The sequence below is a fragment of the Mixophyes fleayi genome, chromosome 6, assembly GCF_038048845.1.
Source record: "Mixophyes fleayi isolate aMixFle1 chromosome 6, aMixFle1.hap1, whole genome shotgun sequence".
NCBI lineage: Eukaryota > Metazoa > Chordata > Amphibia > Anura > Limnodynastidae > Mixophyes > Mixophyes fleayi.
In genome coordinates, this window is record NC_134407.1 from 3,538,450 (window position 1) to 3,562,294 (window position 23,845).

Sequence of the window (23,845 nt, forward strand, 5' to 3'; positions counted from 1 at the left end):
GATAGAGCAATTGTAGTGTTAATTATATAGTATATAGATAGAGCGATTGTAGTGTTATTTATATAGTATATAGATAGAGCGATTGTAGTGTTATTTCTATAGTATATAGATAGAGCGATTGTAGTGTTATTTATATAGTATATAGATAGAGCGATTGTAGTGTTATTTATATAGTATATAGATAGAGCGATTGTAGTGTTATTTATATAGTATATAGATAGAGCAATTGTAGTGTTATGTATAGTATATAGTTAGAGGGATTGAAGTGTTATGTATAGTATATAGTTAGAGGGATTGAAGTGTTATTTATATAGTATATAGATAGAGCGATTGTATTGTTATTTATAGAGAATAAAGATAGAGAAATTGTAGCATGATTTCTATAAAATATAGAGCGATTGTAGTGTTATTTATATAGTATATAGATAGAGCAATTGTAGTGTTATGTATAGTATATAGTTAGAGGGATTGAAATGTTATTTATATAGTATATAGATAGAGCGATTGTAGTGTTATTTATATAGTATATAGATAGAGCGATTGTAGTGTTATTTATATAGTATATAGATAGAGCGATTGTAGTGTTATTTATATAGTATATAGATAGAGCGATTGTAGTGTTATTTATATAGTATATAGATAGAGCGTTTGTAGTGTTATTTATATAGTATATAGATAGAGCGATTGTAGTGTTATTTATATAGTATATAGATAGAGCGATTGTAGTGTTATTTATATAGTATATAGATAGAGCGTTTGTAGTGTTATTTATATAGTATATAGATAGAGCGATTGTAGTGTTATTTATATAGTATATAGATAGAGCGATTGTAGTGTTATTTATATAGTATATAGATAGAGCGATTGTAGTGTTATATAAAGTATATAGAGAGTTTGTAGTATTATATATAGTACATAGAGCGATTGTAGTGTTATATATAGTATATAGATAGATTGTAGTGTTATATATACTAAATAGATAGAGCGATTGTAGCGTTATATATAGTACATAGATAGAGTGATTGTAGCGTTATATATAGCACATAGATAGAGCGATTGTAGCGTTATATATAGTACATAGATAGAGCGATTGTAGCGTTATATATAGTACATAGATAGAGCGATTGTAGCGCTATATATATAAAATAGAGAGACTGTAGCATTATTTATATAGTAAACAAATAGAACGATTGCATTGTTATTTATATAGAATTAAGATAGATCAATTGTAGCATTATTTCTACAAAATATAGAGATTGTAACCTTTTTTATTTAGTAGATAGAGCAATTGTAGTGTTAATTATATAGTATATAGATAGAGCGATTGTAGTGTTATTTATATAGAAGATAGATTGTAGCATTATTTCTATAAAATATAGAGAAATTGTAGCGTTATTTATATAGCAAACAGATAGAGCAATTGTATTGTTATTTAAATAGAATAAAGATAGAGCGATTATACCATAATTTCGATAAAATATAGAGATTGTAGCGTTATTTCTATAAAATATAGAGAGATTGTAGCGTCATGTGTACAATATATAAATAGCGATTGTATTATTTATATAATATAAAGCTAGAAAGAAAGAGAGAGAGAGGAAAGAGAAAAAAAGATATTGATTGCAGCGTTATTGACACATCAGATATAGATAAATAGACACAGAGAGGTTATTTTATTTGCATTAACATATTATACAGTAACCTCTAACCTCAAACTATCCCTACATTTCCCCAAATTAATATATGTACAATCCCTGTGTTTAGTTCTATGTCCAGACAACACACAAGAACATAGAATATATTGGAAAGAGTGAGGACATGGAGGAGACTGTTGATGTTTATGATGTCACCGTCCTCCAGGAAGACGGCTGGGACGTAGCTGTAAGTGAGCGACTGAACTTATCACACAGGAACAGTTGTGTCTCTGGGTACAATTAAAGAGCGGTGCGATCTCAGCATTAGGAGCAGATAATGAACTGAGCACCAGGCAGTACAGAGAGCTTCCCCCACACCAGGGACCACATCCGTGCGGCTCCAATCAATACAGACTGTCTCTCACATCTCATTATTGACAAACGGACACTTGCAGCCGCTGCTCTTTCTTCAGGAAGAGGTCACGTAGCAGCTAAAAGGGACCTGGACACAATGTCTGCAACAATCTAACAATTCCCTAAAATCAACTTATAAATGGGAAGATTATTTCTCCTCTTAGTTCATTTCTAACAGCTTCCAAAACTGCTGAGAATTATCTATATATAGTCTGGAAGATGTTCAGTCCTAAGGGGTGATTCCCTGTAACTTCCACTAGAGTGCGCCAACGTACACTAAATAACGCTACAGAAACACATTGTAGCCACTTTTCATGCTCAATATTCCCTATACACTAGTACAGCAAAGGCAATCGGGTCCCAACTAGACTTACATTATCATCTCCTGTGGATGTAGACCCTGACTCCTAAAAAAAAAAAAATAGCTTGCATCACAGAATACATGTACTTTCCTGCTATGTTACACCTAACGCCCCTGTAACTCTTATTTCTGGCTAATCTACGGCTCCTGCTCTCCTTGCAGAGAGGAAACCGCATTAAAGCTGGAGGTGGGAATTGTGGGAAGTTTCTAACAAATTAATTTCTTGCACAGCAGTCTCATACAGGGTCCGATACATTAAGGGACGCATACGGAACGTAATGTGCTCTTTAAAAAGAACTGCACGCATATTAAGTACACGCACGTCCGAATTCAACAAGGAGCGGATCTAAAGATACGTCTGGTGATGAATACAGGTCTAGGTCCGCTCTGCGCTAACAGACATCACACTGCAGGATACGTCCAATACATGTGTGGAATATAAAGATACGTCTGGTGATGAATACAGGTCTAGGTCCGCTCTGCGCTAACAGACATCACACTGCAGGATTCGTCCAATACTTATGGGGAATATAAAGTCACAAAAGAACGCACAGAAAAAACTATTCAATTAATGCCACTTGTTAATAATATAGTCATTAATGACAAAACATTAAAAAATAAAAAAGTGGGGTGGTTTTTTTTAGCTTTTTTTCCATGAAATACATTTATTAGGATGTTATTAATGACTACTGTATATATAATACATTGTTACAGTTGCTCCTGATTACAAACACATGTTCTAGCTGTATACACAGCCGTCATCACTAGTAATCAGCACTTACACCTGACCTGTAGCTGGAGCAAGTGATACGGCTGAAAAACATGTAGAGATGCGCAGAGCTTGAATCGGACGCTATATACTCGTGATTGGCATTTACTGTACATTGACTATGGCAAACGCCTCTCCCCGCCCTGTTCCCTTCCTAAAATCACAGCCTATAGTAAGTGTCAAAGATGAATTGATCCTGGCTGCGTTCTGTGGCGTGTGGTCCAGTTCTGCGCAGAGCGACTGTGCGGATTATATGCACAAAATCATCATCCCTTAATGAATCAGGTCCAGTATGTTCATAGAATCAGCACAAAATGCAGATGACTTAGTGAAAGGTATAATATAATCTAATACAATAAAAACACTACATTATTAAGATAAAAAGAGAGTAAAGTGGCCTCTTGAGTCTTATATTTCTATATATATATACTTTTGTTTCCCTTAATGATAACATTTGGAGCAGTCATGTAACGAGTCCTTGTGATATTATACAGCGCAGGACGAGAGATATCCGGCTACATTCCCGGGATACTTCCTGTCTCAGCCTCTTCCCGGGAGAGATGAGAGTGTATTGGACAGATGACAGATACCAGAGCTCACCTGAGAACAGCAATTAGAGGGGAATATATTGAATCTCCGTCATAAACATACATATGGTCCCAACTGCATTCTGTGGCGAAATGATTGAATCGCAGCCTCAGCACGGCGTTCGGGCTGGAAGAGAGGGAGGAAAGGTTATCTCTCTGTGAGTGGACCTCGCTGTTTAATCAGCTCCACGTTCCTTGCTAAACCCTGATGGTATTACCAACCTCCTCCCACAGCGCCACAAAATGCCGCTAACGTCAACAGAATGAAATCTTAGCATATAAAAGAGTTATAAATAAAAGATCATTATAAATAATAAGAGATGTGAGTGATACCACTTCTTAATACATAGTATCCTTCTTTATCCACTGAGGAATTGTCACTAAATATTAAATGATAATAACAGTGCTAAATTAACAGCTAAAACGAAATCGCAATAAACATTTAATAAAGGGCACCTCACTATAACACATCGCCCCAAACTGCTGTGTAATAATTCATACCCCTTAGCTGCCACAGAACAGTGCCCCCCAGTGGGCAAATCAGCAAATAACATGTTTCTATGTCTTCATATCCCCTGGTGGTTTACGTCTCTGTTTTCTACTACTGTTACTTTACTGTAGTAATGTATATTGTTTCATGGAACATATAATCCTTTACACTGTCTCCTTTTACTAAATTATTTGCCTTGGACTTATTACTTCTTTTCTGTGTTTTTCAGAAATGCCTTCATGTCATTCTGGCAGACTTTTCATACCATGGTCCTTGGACATGACAAAGAGACTGCTCTGTGGACACATAGGCAGTGACGCTCAGCTGCAATATAAGATTATCAAAATAAATGCCGCTGCCTGGAGAATATAGAGGCTTTGGTGAAACACACAGAAGCATTTGAGCGATATTAATGTTTCATGACAGTGTTTTTTAAAAAAAAGTCAAAATAGCCTGAAGGTGAACGAGAGCCTTTCCACGGGGTATCTGAACCCAGGATTCCCACTGGTCTAACTTTGTATCATAACTCTTAACCTCAATAACACTTTCTCTGTCCTAAACTGCAGCTTCCATGGAAACAAGTAGATATAGTTTATAACTCTGTGTGACTATGGCAATGAATTCTCTATATCACACAAGTGTTGCAGTTTTATCTATTTAATATGTTGTTATATACGCAGCATAAATGAGTCAGCAAATCTGGCAGAAGTCAGATTGAGCTGTCAACAGAGCGACGGGAGTTTATCCTGCGGTGTGGGGGGGGGGGGGGGTGGGGTACTGCCCCCCCTGTGAATAAGGGGATACTCACTAGCCCTCGATCAGCCACGTGCATTTGGTTTTGTACTTGTAGTTGATGGGTCCGTCCGTTAGATAGCCGGAGGGCTCTGTTAACCTGTAAGACAAGAGAGAAGAGGAAAACATTACCGCACAGCCTGTATATAATATATAATCTACACCTGGGGAATACAGTTATCATCTTTACTCAATAACATCTCTGGGTTTGCAGGGGGTTGTGCACTTTTCACATAACTTCAGGATACAACTTCCCTTCTCCCTAACAAGGATTTGTTGTGATTATCTTTATTAAAGTTACAGAGTAAGCGGCCATCTTGACGTTATGGGGCGGTGTTATCTCCCTGCCACAGACATTAGGGAGGAGCTACTAGAATACCGGGCAAATCAAAAGAGTGGTTTAAAGACAACAGAAATAAACGGTTCTTATGACGTATCACTGTCACACCGTCCTGTGTGCTGACATCATTATTTCAGAATTTTCAATGGCTACAAATATTTAATTATTATAACAACGTTTGACTCACATAAGAACCTGTTTGACGGGTAAGTACACACAGTGTAACCTGCATTCCACAGTAACAATGAATCATTGTGACTCCTCAATAACCGTGTTACTCGTTGCTGAGCTTGTATTAAAATATGTAACTTTGGGATAAAGTGATAAAAATTTCAGGGATTATACAGCACCATCTATCAGACTACAGATCCAACACTCTTATAGGTTAAGATGCTGCACAGATAAAAAGAAAAAGTACATTTTATACTATAATATATATCACTCTGCCTCAACATCCTCAGGTCCATTTCCATAGTGGATACTTCATCAGTGACTGCCCCACTTGATGGGGGGGGGCGCAGTCTCCCCGGAAGGTGAACGCTGACTTTACGGATTGATGATCAATATATCCTATAAGAGCCGCTACCAATACTCAGGGACCAATACTCAGGGACCACTTTCATACCCCGCACAGATCCTGCCAGCTGCGCCCTGGGTCCATACAGTGTTTCAAGTTAGTGATTGGTCGATTCACTGGTCAGTATTCTGAGATCCACTGTGGATCCAGTCCGGCCAGTGCAAGGCAAGATGCAGCAAGGAGCCAATAAGAGCCTGGAATGGCTGATAACAGAGAACAATAGAGTGTATATATTTTTATATATGACCTATGGATACTATAGGTAGGGGCTGAGTGAATGCTCGCTATAACGAGAGCTTGTCGCTCCCAGCCCCCAACAGACTGTGTATAACAGGAAGCTGTCCCCCATCATGGCACACAAAGATCCATCCAATGCCGTTATGAGGTCCATCTTTCAGGAACTGACGCTCCAATACTATGGTGTGTAATACAACATGAGCGCTGTGGAATACTGCGCTCACTCTCTCATACAATCAGTGCAATCAGGACGTCTCCTGGAGAGAAGAGAGAAAGAATTTATCTGCCACTAATGTAACAGCGCAATTATGCACCTTGTACAGCGATCACACTAGTAATACCTGTAATGAAAGAGTTTGCTGCTTGAAGAGGTGCAGAATTGCCCCCTCCCCCATCACTGTCGTTTTGGGAGGATACGAGAGTGTCTGTTCTAAAGAGAGAGATGGAGAATGGGACGCACTGCGGGCTCTCACACTCTCCTCTCTGCGCTGACGCTCTATAAAGCCTCTGCAGGGATAAATCGGACTATACGATGCTATCACAGAGCACAGGCAAACCGGGGGGGCTTTACTAGTGCCTGGAAAACCCCCCTCCAAGGATGGGGCACTGTGTAATTGAGGTGGCTGGACCCTGCCCCAGCTTCACACGGCTCTGCTCGAAAAGAGAGAGCTGTGTGCACCTAAGAGTAGTGCACACAGCCTTGCCCATGTATATTATGGGGATAGGAAGAGTCGGAAAGCACCTCTCTAAAATTATTGCCCACCCCTATACATGCTGGTCACGCCCACTGGCGACGTGGTGTGGAAACCCCCCTCTGCAAATCCTGCGCTTGCCCCTGACAGAGCCAGGTCTGCCCTAAATCCCCCTATACAGTCAGGAACCTGCGAGGTGAACGCAGATCTATTCTCAATCTCTGCATGATCCAACACAAGTGCATTATATTACATATAACGCAAGATATACTCTGTGAATAGAGGATCCAGCACCCACAGTGTAGAGTATAAGCTTATTAATAGTCCCTGTTGATATCTGGGAGCATCCAGATTAAAGGAAGGCGCTACGGCCTGATTCATTAAGGAAAGTAAGGCATAAAAAAGGAGGACAAACCATGTTACACTGAAACGGGTGTATATTAGTTTATTATTTTTCACATAAGTTTAATACCTGCTGTTTATTCATGTAGCACACAAATACTGGATAGCTTTATTTTTACGTTGATATTTCAACTAGATCTAGGACATGCCCTACCCCAACTATCAATCTGCCATCATATTTTAAATGGAGCTCCCCCTGCAATGCAACAAGGTTTTGCCAAGGTGTAAAGTTACTCCTTATTTTTTGCTTTACTTTCCTTAATGACTCAGGTCCTACGAGTAGAAAGCACAATATTCAGGAGGAGAAATCTAACAATGTTATAATAACAAGTGATGTTAATATTTGAATAAATGGTGATTTCTGGTGTTATCACTTCAGGGTTCATTAGGAAATCTTGTGCATTATAAGGAATAAACGGCCACTCTTATGTCAATAATTATAGGTACTACAAGTCACCTCGGGCAGGGCGGCAGATTAACCGAATCTAACCGTCGCCTCTTGTGGCAGAGACACACATAGAAGGTCACAATACAATTCTCATTCTCTGTGACACAAACCTACAGCCGGTCAACACACGAGATGTCTGTAACTAGCGCAAAGTGCGCGGCACTAACACTTCTTTATGCCCTATATCCATCTGTGCACAAATCCTGATTATGTACAACTAGCAGGCAGACCTCCCAATGTACCGTGATAATGTTATCACCAATCTGGGGATTACGCTCCTGGATGATATCCACGTCTGAATGCTGCAGAGACCCGTCGCGGACCTGTACATAAGGCTCCCTGGACGCAGCTGTAGTCTTAGCTGTACTTAGTAGATGAGGCCACATAATCTGATCAAACGTAGAACCTGAAGCACTGGTGGGCACTGGCTGCCCGCGTTACATTATGTGGGCATTAGTCCTTAACTGGAAGCCTGGGCATATATCTGGGTCCCTATTTGTAATGCTGTTACCTTAGCCTCGGGGTGTATTAGATTGGAGCCCGGCCTAGTAATTCCTAGACAGAGACGGCTGCCTGAACGTGGTCTCATCCCTTACAGGGGCTACTATAAGTGACGTCCCCCATAACAGGACAATATTGTCTTATTAGTGACTATTATCAGAAACGGTCTCATTTACAATTTTACAGCCAGAAAATGTTATTATTTACATCAATATCCTACTTCACGGAGCCCGGGGCCCCCGTCCTGCTCTTGGAGGGCCCACTCCTAGTGATAGGGGGTGAACACTACAGGTCTGTGTGTACTGAGATGAGTGATTCAGTACAGGGGTCAGGTCACAATAACTCATCCAGGAGAGCGGAGTCCACGGACAGATAGGGCACATGGCCCTCAGCCTGGCACAAGGCCTAGACTAACATATATCCTACACCACTGACAGACGCGGGCGAGGCAGGAACTGTGTTCATGTTGGACAAACGCCCAGATCGCCCCCCTCCTCCCGGCCACAGCCCCCCAACCAAAGAGGGGCACATTCAGTATAACGCACAGGGAAGAGGGACTCTGCAGGAGGTATTATAACATAGGGACGCTATTAGTGGGTGATACAGTCCAGGGCTCTACACAATATACATATTACACCTTGTCTGCCCACAATGTACCAGCAGGGGCATACAATTAGTAATTGATATATGGGGAATTTACATATATTACAATTCTACTGTTACTATATAGTGTGAGACAAATAACTACTTCAACTATACCAGTAGCCTGAGCCCAGCCAATGAGGGGCTGCCCCATGATATAGTATAAATTGTGTCTGCCCCATGATATAGTATACATTGTGTCTGCCCCATTATATAGTATACATTGTGTCTGCCCCATGATATAGTATACATTGTGTCTGCCCCATTATATAGTATACATTGTGTCTGCCCCATTATATAGTATACATTGTGTCTGCCCCATTATATAGTATACATTGTGTCTGCCCCATGATATAGTATACATTGTGTCTGCCCCATGATATAGTATACATTGTGTCTGCCCCATGATATAGTATACATTGTGTCTGCCCCATGATATAGTATACATTGTGTCTGCCCCATGATATAGTATACATTGTGTCTGCCCCATGATATAGTATAAATTGTGTCTGCCCCATGATATAGTATACATTGTGTCTGCCCCATGATATAGTATACATTGTGTCTGCCCCATGATATAGTATAAATTGTGTCTGCCCCATGATATAGTATACATATGTGTCTGCCCCATGATATAGTATACATTGTGTCTGCCCCATGATATAGTATACATATGTGTCTGCCCCATGATATAGTGTACATTGTGTATGAAGTATATTCTATCCCACTCCCAACACTGTGAGCCTGATTCAATAACAAAATAAATAAACACAATAAAAACACACACAGACATCACACACAGACATCACACACATGTCCAAATTCAACAAGGAGCAGATGTGAAGATAATAGTCTAGGTCCGCTCTGCTCTAACAGACATCACACTGCAGGATACGTCCGGTACATATGTGGAATATAAAGTCTCAAAACAACGCACAGAAAAATAAACTATTCAATTAATGTCACTTGTTAATAATATAATCATTAATGACCATTTTTACATGAAATGCATATATCAGGATGTTATTAATGTCTACTGTAAATAAATACATTGTTACAGTTCCCCCTGATTATAAACACATGTTCTAGCTGTATACACAGCTGTCATCACTAGTAATCAGCACTTAGACTAGACCTGTAGCTGGTGCAAGTGATACGACAGAAAAACACTGACCTTATAGAGGCCCAAAGCTTGAATCGGACTCTGCTGTGTGTGCACACACTGTACACTGACTACGGGCATACACCCAGTGCCCTCCCCGTTCTGCCCATGGAATCGTAGGGTGTAGTAGGGTCCTCTGCGCTCGGTTAAATGGAAGTTCTTCCGTTCACTGTCGTATGGTCCGTTTCTGGCCACACGCAGAGCAACTGTGTGCATTATATGCAATATATCACCATTGACGCTCAATGAATCAGGCCCTGTGTATCTTAAATTTTGTTTATGGTTCCAAAGGATCATCTGACTCTTTCCATATCCGCAGTTCTGGTGTCTGCGCTCCATGGTGAAGTGCATGTTACTCTGATGTAACACGAGCCAAAGCTCTATAATCAGCCAGGTAATCACATGTTTGTGCCATGTTTTCTGACTGCTCTACGGAAGAACGATCTTGGTAGAGGTCCTATAATTGGGCCGAAAAGTCGACTTAGGATGTAAAATACTTGACTGAAACAAAAGACTATATGTTATGATCAGGACCATCTCTATCTCACATATATATAACTTTATTGGAATAAAGAATGGGAGATGCAATGATATATAAGTCAGTAATAAAAGCTACACCACCCTCAGAACAGAACATCAACATAAAGGCGGAGAATTAGTGGTGATGGAAGGTCCCGAGCGGACAGTGAAAACAGCGTTACTCCCACCCCACATCTCATGGGGTCACAAAGGGTATAATGGGAGACATCATAAAGTTTATAGAGTTCTAAATTATTGCAAAACTATGGGCAGTGTGGTCTTCTATGTGTGGTGTACACTTATGTTTACTGTAAAGGGTCTCTCTGTTGGGGGCACACCTTTGCCCATCAGTACAAATATATATATATATATATGAGGATAAATAACACACATTTAGGAGCTAGGTGAAGCCCTGCAACACGATTGTTATTGTACTTTCTTAACATTACATTTAGACAGCACTTTGTAATTAAATTGGTTCCCTTCTCAAACCTCACACAACCGATCATAACCATCCTCACCAGTGTATAAAAGGAATATTAGCACTTTAGTCATTGTTAGATCAAACAGTTACATAAAATAAACTCATGTAGATGTTTACAGCAGTTAATTCCCATTTATTACCCCAAACCCTGCTGTACTGTCTGCTGCAATACAGGCCGGCCCCTTTGACAATGCTGCCAGTGTGCACATATATATATATATATAACCCCAAAGTGAGGCAGCTGGCATGTGGGGTGGCTCTCAATTTAACCCCTTCTGTCCTGTCACATGCCCACCTCTCAGATTAACCCCTCGTGCCTGTCACATGCCCACCTCTCAGATTAACCCCTCGTGCCTGTCACATGCCCACCTCTCAGATTAACCCCTTCTGTCCTGTCACATGCCCACCTCTCAGATTAACCCCTTGTGTCCTGTCACATACCCACCTCTCAGATTAACCCCTTGTGTCCTGTCACATGCCCACCTCTCAGATTAACCTCTTGTGTCCTGTCACATGCCCACCTCTCAGATTAACCCGTGTCCTGTCACATGCCCACCTCTCAGATTAACCCCTTGTGTCCTGTCACATGCCCACCTCTCAGATTAACCCCTTGTGTCCTGTCACATGCTTGTGTCCCTTTCTACGCTCCTCTGTCCGCCAGAACGCTATCAGTGTATATAGTGCCCTGGGGGCTGATTCCCCGGCTCTGACAATGGAGAGCGGTTTTATGAACTTGTGATACACAGCACTACAGCAGTCTCCACTAATGATAATTACAGTGATGTTCCTGTGAATGACTGCACACAGCACTAAGCACATACACATTCTATACATTAACATAACAATACCACTCACATTCCTCAACATAAATCAGAACCGACGGCAGAAGCAATGCAGGAAATTGCAATTATAAAGTCTATTTACGGAGTCAACAGGGCTCCTCTGTGAATGCAGCTGCTGCACTCTATGGCTGGATGGGAAATACTGTATAGAATATTCCCCACCTGCCGGCCTCTTGCTGTGTCAGAATACCCCTTCTGCTTTTCCCACTTCCAATAATCTAGCCGTAATTAGTTATTAATGAAAAAAAATGACCTAAACTTCAGTTAGTTTACTCAGCCCTAGTTAATGCAGCTGGAAATGTGGGAGAAGCAGTAGTACAGGTCCCCATCTTTCCTTAACCCCTAGCAACCTTGGAAAATCAGAAGACATGTGTGCCAACCCCCCTCTTACAGCCAAGCTGCTGAGCTCTCTCCTGTCAGTGTGTATCTATACGTGATAACATGCAGTGTCAGACAGGACTGCCCCTGGGCACAGGCTGGCAGCGATGCAGCATGTCGCTTGCTCAGCCAGGAGAGGCGAAGCCTGGGGGGGTCACAGCAGGAGAGAGGAGCTAGTGCTGTACATTATAAGGATATTAATAGAAGAGATGGAATGGTACAAACATTCTCTTATAGTACTAACAATGTATTTCTAAAACACTGGAAGTAAAACAGCTTGTAAATATAATGTAGAAGGAATAAATCTATTTAAGAAAAATGATGCTGTAAAGAAAGAGAAAGTGATGAGAAAGGAGCGTGATCCAGTGTGTGTCTTCCACTTGTATGATTCTGTCGGTTGTATTTCTGAACAGGTTGCATTCCACAGAGAGGTGCATATGACAGCAAGTCTTCCTACGTCTGTGTGACAGTATCCTCACATCACTAGACTGTGCTGCTGGAGGACCCTGCTCCTTCCACTATATAACTCTCAGTCTGTGGCTTCCTGCTACCTCCATTCCCCTCCTCACATCATGTCACTGCCCCTGTCACATGCAGCCCTGTCCTCACTAACACATCACTCATCTCCTGATATACTGTGTGCTGCTGGGGGACCCTGCTCCTTCCACTATATAACTCTCCGTCTGTGGCTTCCTGCTGCCTCCATTCCCCTCCTCACATCATGTCACTGCCCCTGTCACATGCAGCCCTGTCCTCACTAACACATCACTCATCTCCTGATATACTGTGTGCTGCTGGGGGACCCTGCTCCTTCCACTATATAACTCTCCGTCTGTGGCTTCCTGCTGCCTCCATTCCCCTCCTCACATCATGTCACTGCCCCTGTCACATGCAGCCCTGTCCTCACTAACACATCACTCATCTCCTGATATACTGTGTGCTGCTGGGGGACCCTGCTCCTTCCACTATATAACTCTCCGTCTGTGGCTTCCTGCTGCCTCCATTCCCCTCCTCACATCATGTCACTGCCCCTGTCACATGCAGCCCTGTCCTCACTAACACATGGCTCATCTCCTGATATACTCTGTGCTGCTGGAGGACCCTGCTCCTTCCACTATATAACTCTCAGTCTGTGGCTTCCTGCTGCCTCCATTCCTCTCCTCACATCATATCACTGCCCCTGTCACATGCAGCCCTGTCCTCACTAACACATCACTCATCTCCTGACATACTCTGTGCTGCTGGGGGACCCTGCTTCTTCCACTATATAACTCTCCGTCTGTGGCTTCCTGCTGCCTCCATTCCCCTCCTCACATCATGTCACTGCCCCTGTCACATGCAGCCCTGTCCTCACTAACACATCACTCATCTCCTGATATACTGTGTGCTGCTGGGGACCCTGCTCCTTCCACTATATAACTCTCAGTCTGTGGCTTCCTGCTGCCCCCATTCCCCTCCTCACATCATGTCACTGCCCCTGTCACATGCATCCCTGTCCTCACTAACACATCACTCATCTCCTGATATACTCTGTGCTGCTGGGGATCCTGCTCCTTCCACTATATAACTCACAGTCTGTGGCTTTCTGCTGCCTCCATTCCCCTACTCACATCATGTCACTGCCCCTGTCACATGCAGCCCTGTCCTCACTAACACATCACTCATCTCCTGATATACTGTGTGCTGCTGGGGGACCCTGCTCCTTCCACTATATAACTCTCAGTCTGTGGCTTCCTGCTGCCTCCATTCCCCTCTTCACATCATGTCACTGCCCCTGTCACATGCAGCCCTGTCCTCACTGACACATCACTCATCTCCTGATATACTCTGTGCTGCTGAGGACCCTGCTCCTTCCACTATATAACTCTCAGTCTGTGGCTTCCTGCTGCCTCCATTCCCCTCCTCACATCATGCCACTGCCCCTGTCACATGCAGCCCTGTCCTCACTAACACATCACTCATCTCCTAATATACTCTGTGCTGCTGGAGGACCCTGCTGGAAATGTATTGTGCCCCCATTACTGCTGCCTGTACGGTGTATCTATCAGCAATGAAAGGCTTTGTTTGGATTTTATTAACTGATGGGTGCTTGTGTCTAATATGTGCGCTGGTTCCATAGTACAGCCTGTTGTCAGAGTACTTGTGGCTGTACAATTACCGCAGGCTCCCGCCTCTCCATCACAATGCTATTGAGTCCAGAGATTTAGAAACTAGCGTTACCCAGAAATGATTTCTGCTGCTTCATGGAGAACTATGGGAGAGATTTATTTCACACACTCTCTCTATACTGGAAGCAATAAATGGTAACAATCAGTTTTTTAATTGAAAGAGTTTCCTGCAGGATCCCCGGAGGCGACATGACCAATATGTAACCTCTGGCTGCCTGAGGATACGGCTAGTGAGTGTGACTATATCCCCAGGTGGACCATCTGTCCAACGAGGCAGAACATACGCTCTTCTCCCCTTTCCCGAAGCTGGAGTCTCAGTTATCCTGACCGACAATCCTACAAGACATTAAGTAGCGGAGAACATGGTAAAGACCAGACAGGAATACTCCTGTATCGGGCTGTGTTCAATATGACGGATATCACAGGTGGAATAGGTGCTGGTACCAGGTGACCTCATATCTACATGTGTCTAATCCATCTTATAAATATTCTTACATTCAGAACTGTTACTGAGGCTAGATGTGCACAACTTGTGAGTGGGGATCTCAGTGGTTTTCTAGGAAGCCGCGAGTGTCAGAAATTCAACACATTGTATTGACCTCTTTTGGGGTCCCAGAACAACAGCACATTGCCACTTGGGGGTCCAGATGAAAAGCATCTGAGCACCACTAAAATAGATAATAAACTGTACTATGTCTTATCTCTCCGTGGTTGTCAGTACATCTATGCTTACTCAGGAAATCATGTGCAGAAAAACACCAGGGGTAAATGTATCAAACTGAGAGTTTCCGGTGGGTTTGAAAATTGGAGATGTTGCCTATAGCAACCAATCAGATTCTAGCTGTCATTTTGTAGAATGTACTAAATAAATCCTCAAGGCCTACCAACCATCCACTTAGCCTCTCATCTCCTCTGTTTCTCCCCTGGCCCCTTTTATTTTCTCCCCCCTTTGCTTCACTGGCTCCCTTCTGTGCCTGATTTGTTTACCCTCCCTTAGGATGTAAGCTTGTATGAGCAGGGCCCCCCCTTCCTTTCTGTCTCCATACCTGTTCTTCCGCTCCGTCTCTACTGTATTTGCCTGCCTGGAGTTTCTGGAGAACTGGTACTTTGCGTTTATTGTTCTGTACTGTTTTACCCTGTATAGTCTACTGTTCGTACTGTGTACGGCGCTGCGGAAACCTTGTGGCGCCTTACAAATAAACGATAATAATAATAATAATAATAATAATGCTGGCTAGAATCTGACTGGTTTTTCAAACCCGTCGGAAAACTCTCTGCTTGATACATTTACCCTCTGAGAACCAATAGGCCAAGTTCAACCTTCTCGTAAAGAAGAATACGGGAGCCAGAGGTCTGATGGAAGTTTTCAATTCCTGTGATTATTTTACAAGGTCAAGTACAAAACAATTTATTGGACGCAAGGAAAGACGGACAGACAGGACTGTTCAGCCACTGAGAATGAACACTGATACATGTACACTCAGCGTGGTTACACACATGAAACATGGAAGCGCGTCACACTCTGCACATTAATGGCTGGTACAAGCGGGCATTGTAAAACAGCGCCAGATAACGGACAATTGATTTAAACAGAGCATTAGAAGTACATTAATGAAGGTGTATTCTCACGAATGTGATACATATGTTCAACCGCTACATGATCACCATTTATATGGTCAAAAATATAATACATACAGGGATGGACAGTCGACAATAATGACATCAACAGTATTATTAGGTTGACAATTCTAAAATAGACATTATTGTTTGGTCGACAATAATATTCCTAACAATACTGTCGACCATGTATATTGTAGACCTAATATTGTCGACTTTCTGAATGCCAACCAACTGAATGTTTAGCCGTCGACCATACAGCGTTCTCACAGCCTTGCTGTAACATTGTACTATGATCTTAATGAGCGTTCTCACATAATGCTAATGTTTATAACAGCGGTGAGGTTACTGAACGCTGCAGACAACATCGACGCAAAGTAAAGTGAAGAACAGAGCATGTTTCTGGGCTACCAGCATGACATAGGTTTAACGGAATATGCATTAAATGTCTAATAGGAACGCTGTGTGTATTTATTGTGACATGTCTATAGGTCAAATCTGCTACAAAGTCACAAGATGACTAAGAGTTAACTCCCCCCGATAAACCGCTTTATATAGCAAGTGCCAGACAAGTGACACTGCTCAGAGCCAACGCGGTACGTTCTGTGAGCGCACGGAGGTCTGGTTGCTATGATACATGACTATGAATTAAAAAAAGATGTTTCTGTACAGAACCAGCCCCCACGTCTCCAACACTGTATTGTGTCTAACAATCTGGAATCTGGATGGACACAATATCTACAGATGGAAACAACGATACAGTGCGACACTGGCGTGATTACTGGTGGGCACCTGGTCGGTTGGGCGATACGCAACATGTCTGGAACACGGGAAAACATGGCAGTATCAACATTTGTTGTCAGCCATAACTTCTAATATCTTCTATTTTAAATAGGAAGTGTAAATACTTCACGATACGCACCTCTGATGGACGCAGGAAAAGCAGGCGTGCCTCAGATGCACCATGTGATGCCAACAGCTCAGTAATACTTATACCAGTGTGTATGTCAGGGGGAAGCGTAGGGAACGCGAGCGGTAGGCGCCTGTGCTAATACGCAAAGTTGTGCTGGTAAATAACCTAAAACCACGTTTATTCCATTATTAAGCACTGTACAAGTAGTGTATTGTGGTCAGACACACAGGGGAGAATAAATTATTATTAATAAAATCAAAAGCCGCAATTACTTATTATTTATTAACAGTTATTTAGATGTTACATAGAAAAATGAAAGACACATCCGTTTTTTATCCCTTTAAATGTGAAATGACAATCGTCCTGCATCTGTCTGTATTACGTCATGTGAACAGAGGCAGCCAAATTATTTATGTAATAGACCTAATAAAGCCGCAAGGTTAATGAATGAAGCACTGTCATCCGGAGGGCAGTCCGCAGAGAGCCAATCAGAAGCGGATAGAAATCGCTGCTGTCATCGTCAAGACGGATATTTGCGCCAGTTCTCCGGCACCCGCAGCAGAATACGCCTCCACCTCCACATATACCGGAGCTGTAATTAGTTGTAAGTAGAAGATATGATACAGTCGTAGGTGTATATTTTATCTGTCCACGTGCCCAGCACGAAAAATGTAACTCCTACTAAAAAAAACAGCCATAAGTTTAACTAAATGAGCCTATATATTATAACTAACGCTCATCCTTGGCCCCTATAAGAATATATTCTAGGGGAGCTTTATAAATCAGTATAACACAGCAATCTTTATGTGGAAAGAGAGTGATATTGAGAATACTGTTAACTCATTACTATACTATAATACACAATTATTACATATTTATATCTATGTTCATTGTGGCAAAAAGGGCAATTTTGTGCTCCCTGCACCTTCGGCTTCACCTAGGGGAAGCTATCGAGAAGGGTATGTGGTAAATTAGGGCAGTTTGCCCCAGGCCGTTAAGGGAGAAACTAATAATTCCTCTGGCAATCTGCAGGCTCATGCTGCAGACAGGGTTAAATCTACACACATCCCTACACAGTGGGTCACCGGAGGAGCGCATGGGTGTGATTAATTAATGGTTTAGTCAGTTAGTGCTAGGGAAGAAGGTTAAATAGCTGGGTTTGTGTTGTGGGCAGGGCGGCTGACGCCAGCCAGTGGCCGGTGACTAGTAAGGGGACCAGGGGGTATATTTACTAAACTACGGGTTTGAAAAAGTGGAGATGTTGCCTATAGCAACCAATCAGATTCTATCTATCATTTATTTAGTGCATTCTACAAAATGACAGCTAGAATCTGATTGGTTGCTATAGGCAACATCTCCACTTTTTCATACCCGCAGTTTAGTAAATATTCCCCCAAGAGTCTAGATAGCAGCAGGGTCGCATGGAATTGTAAATACTTCTGTTTGTTTGTTTGCTGGAACTACAAGAGTTGCTGTCTGACACCTCTGAATAAAACTACAGCAAAGTGGTTCAGCAAACCTGTGTCAGGATCATTCGTTTGGCGAGCTTGTCACAAGTGACTGTCCAACCAGCCAACAAATCCAGGGTGGTGGGTGATGCAAAAACTGGTTACTACGAATATATTTGCTGCAGATGTGGATAATGTATAGGTGATGCAAACCTTAATCACAAATGTATAGAATTGCTTGATAGTTGTGATTTACAGATGACATAAAACCTTTTCCACAAACAAAACTGTAAGATGTATGCTTAGGGAAGCAAAATCTCGCTTCCGTACACGCCAAAATATTATTATGGAGGAACTCTGGAGGGCTTTGGTGAATGTGGCCACTACGCAGCAGGCCCAAATGCTGCAGATGAAGGAAGCTCAGATAGATAATACTAAGCTCTTGTGTGAAGAGCTAGCTCAGGGGTGGAAGGTACATGATGTGTCTGGGGCGTCTGTCTTGCAGAAAATGTCCTCCACGAACGATTTGGAGGCAAATCCCTTTGAGAGAACTGCCACAAGACTTAATGACCACCCAGAGTCTGGGCAGTAAACCTGGTGCCTTATTTGAGCGGTGAGGCTCAGCTGGATAATGTTGATTTATCTGACAAACAGGCTTCTAAGTATCAGCAAGTAAAAGCTAAGATTTTGGCCCGGATAGGAGTGACGGGACCGGGGAGAGCTCTATCTCAAGGGTAAAGCAGTTCTTCACAGCTGGCTGAACTCTCCAAAGATCTGGTTGCAGCCAGGTGCCAATTCCCCTGGCCGTATGGTAGAGATACTAGCAACTGATCATTGGGTTTGTGGACTGGATCACAGAGGTGGGTGCTACAAGTGGATCCACAGTCTTATGAGGAGAATGTTATGGCGATAGACAGTTATTCCGCACCACATCACATGTCTAAGGCTCCAGAGGGTAATCCAAAGCTATTGCCCAGACAAAAGTTGACCCCACTGCAGGCGGAGTCAGTATGAAAAATCTCTCCACATAAGTGCTTTGATTGTGGCGAACCTGAGCACCACTGTGCTGAATGTCCAAGGCTTCAGGAACCAATGGATTGTTGTTTTTCTCGGCTGAGATCCGCCGTACCATGTCTTCCTCCAAGGTGGGGGAGTCCGCTGCTATTTCGGGTGACTGTTCTGATAAACCAACATGCTGTTCTGGTCCTGGTAGACTCAGGAAGCGAGCGGACTCTGGTCTCTAGTTCTGTGGTTCCGAAAGAGGTGACAGCGAAGTTACCTAAGGTAAAGGTGCTGTGCATCCATGAAACTACTGAGGAATATGAGCAGACTTGCCTTCAACCTACTCTAAGGGGGGTATTCAATTGTTAGCGTTAACGGAAAAAAACGAGCGCTCAAAAAATCTTAGTCTTAATACAGCTGAAATTCCGCGAGTAAACTACCGTATTAATGCTTTTCTCGCGCAATATTACCGTATAAACGGTAATATTTTTTGAGCGCTCGTTTTTTTACGTTAACGCTAACAATTGAAAACCCCCCTAAAAGGTCACACAGTTGAGGTAGTGGCTGCCATAGCCCCAAAATTACTGTACCCCCTTATCCTGCGGCGAGACTTTCCCCATTCCAGGAGGCTCTTGCTGACCAGACCTGGCTGGACACGTTGGCCGAAAGTCCAATCTTAAAGGAACCTGTCCAACTCTGACTGGACCCGGGAAAAGAGCCAACAGAATTGTACTTAAAGGATTATGAATCGCCCCAAGTCTCATCCATTTGCAGGTGACACTGTCACGGAGACTTTGTGGCCATCAGAGGAAGCTGAGAACTGGTCCCCAATTCCAAAGCCCGTTTCATTACAAGACTTTGCTGGGGATCAGCTTAATGATGCTACCCTAGAAAATGCATTTAAATCTGTGAAAGTTGATGGTGTGCTGGACGTTGCAGGTGTACATTATTATTTATTCGTAGGGGATGTGTTGTATAGAGCCGGGTTGTTCAGAAGAAAAATGTGGAACAACTGTTAATACCTCGGATAAACGTACCTTTAGTTTTAAAAGCCGCACACATACATTATTCTGGGGGTCATTCAGGAGACAATAAGACTTCATTGATAAATGTCATCAGTTCAGGTTGGAGAACACCGACCCCCAGAAATATCTGACTTTATTGTTCGTCAATACCGTCATGAGTCGCGGCGGTGCCTCAGGCCATCGCGACTCTCTGTGGCCGCAGAAAGCCGTCTCCAGGACGACTGGGACGTCCCTTCCTGTTTTGCCCCCGGCCATTGCCTAGACAACGGTCGGGACGCTCTGTGTGAGAAGCGCCACGTCCCGGCATTAGGGGTAGCCGGGCGCATGCGCAGAGCATTAGGAATTAACTATTAATTATTCAGCTCCTGGGGCTGATTAGCTGGCTGGTTCCCTCTGTTGCCATTGGTCAGTGGTTGTATTTAAGGCAGGGAGGACTTAGCCTCCCTGTAGGTTATTGTTCCATTTCCTGTGTACCTGCTGCTGTGTCTGTACCTGTAATTCTATTGGACTTCCCATGTATGACCTCTTGCCTGTTCGTTTGGATTTGATTCTTGCCTGTTGCCCTGACCTTTTGCATTGTGACCCGGACCTCCTTTGATCGTTGCCAGCCCTGACATCTTGCCTGTCCCTCACCACTGTTGCCTGCTTCTGACCTACGACCTCGGCCTATATCCTGACTATGCTAGATTCTACTCGCCGCTACCCTGCGCTACGGTACATTCATACACCTGTACTACCTTGAGTATAAGACCTGGGGGCATCCGAGTACCTGTGAGCATAATGAGCTCCACGGGAAAGGCGGCTGCTATAGGTGAAGACCTCTCCATCTGGTTCTACGGGTTTATGTTAAGACCGTTAGCCGTAACAAATATGAAGACAAATTATTATATGGACAGTCTGGGAAATCCATCGGCCGCTATGCGCTCTGCTGTATGGTTTTGCTGCAATGTTGTGGGCAGAACGTCCATCCACAGTAACGGGGGACTCAGGCTTTAGTACTCATTACAGATGTGAAAGTTTTGTTTCTCCAACAAATAGTTGTTTTTTATGTGACGCAGATAAAATAATCAGCATTGTTATTGTATTCCGCAGATAATTTGAACCAATGACAGAAGACTCTGTGCCAAGTTTATACAAATCCGTTTATAGGATCTCTTGCATCGGTTTCAGCAAATATTTTAACTATTCCTTGGAAGCTTCTCAAGTCCTCCAACCAGATATAAACAAAAAAGTCCCCAGGAACCTTTAGCGGAATCTCGTTATGGTCTCGTACTAAACAAAAACAAAACAAGTCAAAGTGTTTTCTGTCTGTTTTCAATGAAGCAAACAAATAAACTTTAAATGACATGACTTTTATAAAACTCTTCAGGAGCATGTCTAAACGTACGTGTACAAGTGATAAATGGGTGTTTAATACTTTAAATTACACTTATCTCGGGGGGCAGTTATCCACGGGTTACCCAATCAGCTGTTCGTTAAAAATGACGGACAGCTGGCAGTCGGGATGTTTTGGGGTTGGCGTGGTGGGTGGTTAGATTTAGGCTGACTCTCACTGACTGACCATATTGCTGCGTCACAAAGAGCGTCAGCCAGGGAAGCTGGCCCAACGCCGTACACAGCGCCAGGGCGAGACGCTCTCCAATCCGCCGCGCACACATCATTGTGTCCTGTTGGGTGACTACTGCATATTTTTTTACTTTACTAATATTAGCGCTTTCTCAGTATCAATCTATATTTATTTTTATTTCCCTTGGTCTATAGATATTCTGCAAATCCTATTTGCTCTACAATATTCAATAAGCCCAAACGGTGGGTTATTCAAATGGGAATCTAGCGCCACCAGCGCTCATTACTCACAGTGATGTGAGAGAGGATTTGACAGGAACATTTTCATAAATATTTTTCATCCGCCGCCCTCAAGGGACAGAGCTATTAATAAACCGCCAGCACATGGAATGGCTTAATGACTGTTTATATTGTGGCAAAAGAAGGATTTGCAGATAAAATATTGCTGGGGAGATAAAAATGGATATCTGATAATGTCGTTATAATATAAGGGGAAATAAAGAGGATGAGCATGACACTTAGTGCTGCAAGTTTACTAAAAGCCCAGAGAGATGGGATCCAGAGATCGGTTGTTGGGTTTAATGACAAGTTAGTTACAGAATTCACTTGTGACATATTTTTATTCTAGTATCAGATTGATACTATTTGGAGTATATCAAAAAGAAAAATAAATGCATTTTGCTACTTTAAAACAACTTGTTTCCTTTATGTAAACTATAAAGCTGGGTACACACCTATCCGATCATACTGCAGATGTGATTTCTGTAGCGATTTTACCAACGATTGAAAGTCCCGATGAGCAGCGGATTCCTGTGTACACACCTACATGATTTACCGTCAGATCTGTGATCTTCATCTGCCGTTTTAAATTTTTCTGACAATGTCGCCGAATATCAGCGACTTGCAGAATCGGAGCTTAATACATTTACCCCCATGACTCTGTACACTACAGATATCTGCCTACACTGCGGGGCGTGAGTGTGTAAACACTTCCACGTTTGCCGACATCGTTCCCTCGTTCCCACTCTAGTGATATCTGACCAAACCTTCATTTATCGTGTGATCTGCATGATAGCTGCATAAGTGTGTACCCAGCTTTACCTGTATAAGTTCTTGGTGCTGTACATCTGCTAGGTCATAATGTATATGGTCAGGTCTATGTGAGTCTGAACGCAGGAACTACAGGCTGATCCAGTTGTGTACAAGTCGGTATAAATCTCCTTTGTTCTGTCTCCGAAAGACATGATTTGAGATGGTTGGTCCCCAGGAGAGAAGACAATGCAGACAATGGATAATGTGCACCTGGGCACCATCCACGCTGAAGGCTGATGTGCTGTCATCCTGCCATCCATCTGCCCCTGTGTGTAAGTATTTGCACATCTCTTGGGGTTGGCTATGGAAGAGTGGATTCACTAACAGATCGGTGCAGAACTGTCTAGGTGCCACAGGACATCACACAGAGGATTTCTCCTCTCTGTATAAACTGCTGCTAGAATCATGAAAAGGAACGAGGGGGAGGTCAGTCTAGAACACCCAAATCCTTCACCTCATTATGCTGCTGTTAATGAGAACCCCCCCCCCCCCCCCCCATTCATTCAGAGGGTCAAGCATTGAAACACTAGAGCCAGACAAGATGAAGTGCACTTAATGGGAGACGCAGCAGAATGGACTCTGCACAGATAAGAGGAGCTGACCCTCTCTCAGCAGCTGTCTGTCTGATCCCCGACAAAGCAGGTTTTGTGTTGGGAGAAGGCACCGACTACGCCCCATGAATGTCAATGGCAGCGTGCCGAGGGTAAACAAGTAGAGAGAGGCCGAGTGCCAGGATCCTTTGT

At 42.9% G+C, this 23,845-nt stretch overlaps 1 protein-coding gene across 3 annotated transcripts in view; it reads right to left on the reverse strand.

Moving 5' to 3' along the window:
* The window catches only part of ATRNL1 (attractin like 1), a 489,225-nt gene that overhangs the window by 421,410 nt on the left and 43,970 nt on the right, over nt 1-23,845 (reverse strand). For 2 of the 3 annotated variants that reach the window (XM_075215603.1, XM_075215602.1), the window contains exons 2-4: nt 5,064-5,147; nt 3,779-3,892; nt 2,423-2,455 (exon numbers count right to left, since the gene is read on the reverse strand). In XM_075215603.1, the coding sequence (XP_075071704.1) occupies nt 2,423-2,455; nt 3,779-3,892; nt 5,064-5,147 (231 nt within the window). The remainder of the gene's footprint in view (nt 1-2,422; nt 2,456-3,778; nt 3,893-5,063; nt 5,148-23,845) is intronic. The other variant, XM_075215604.1, reaches the window with a different exon arrangement.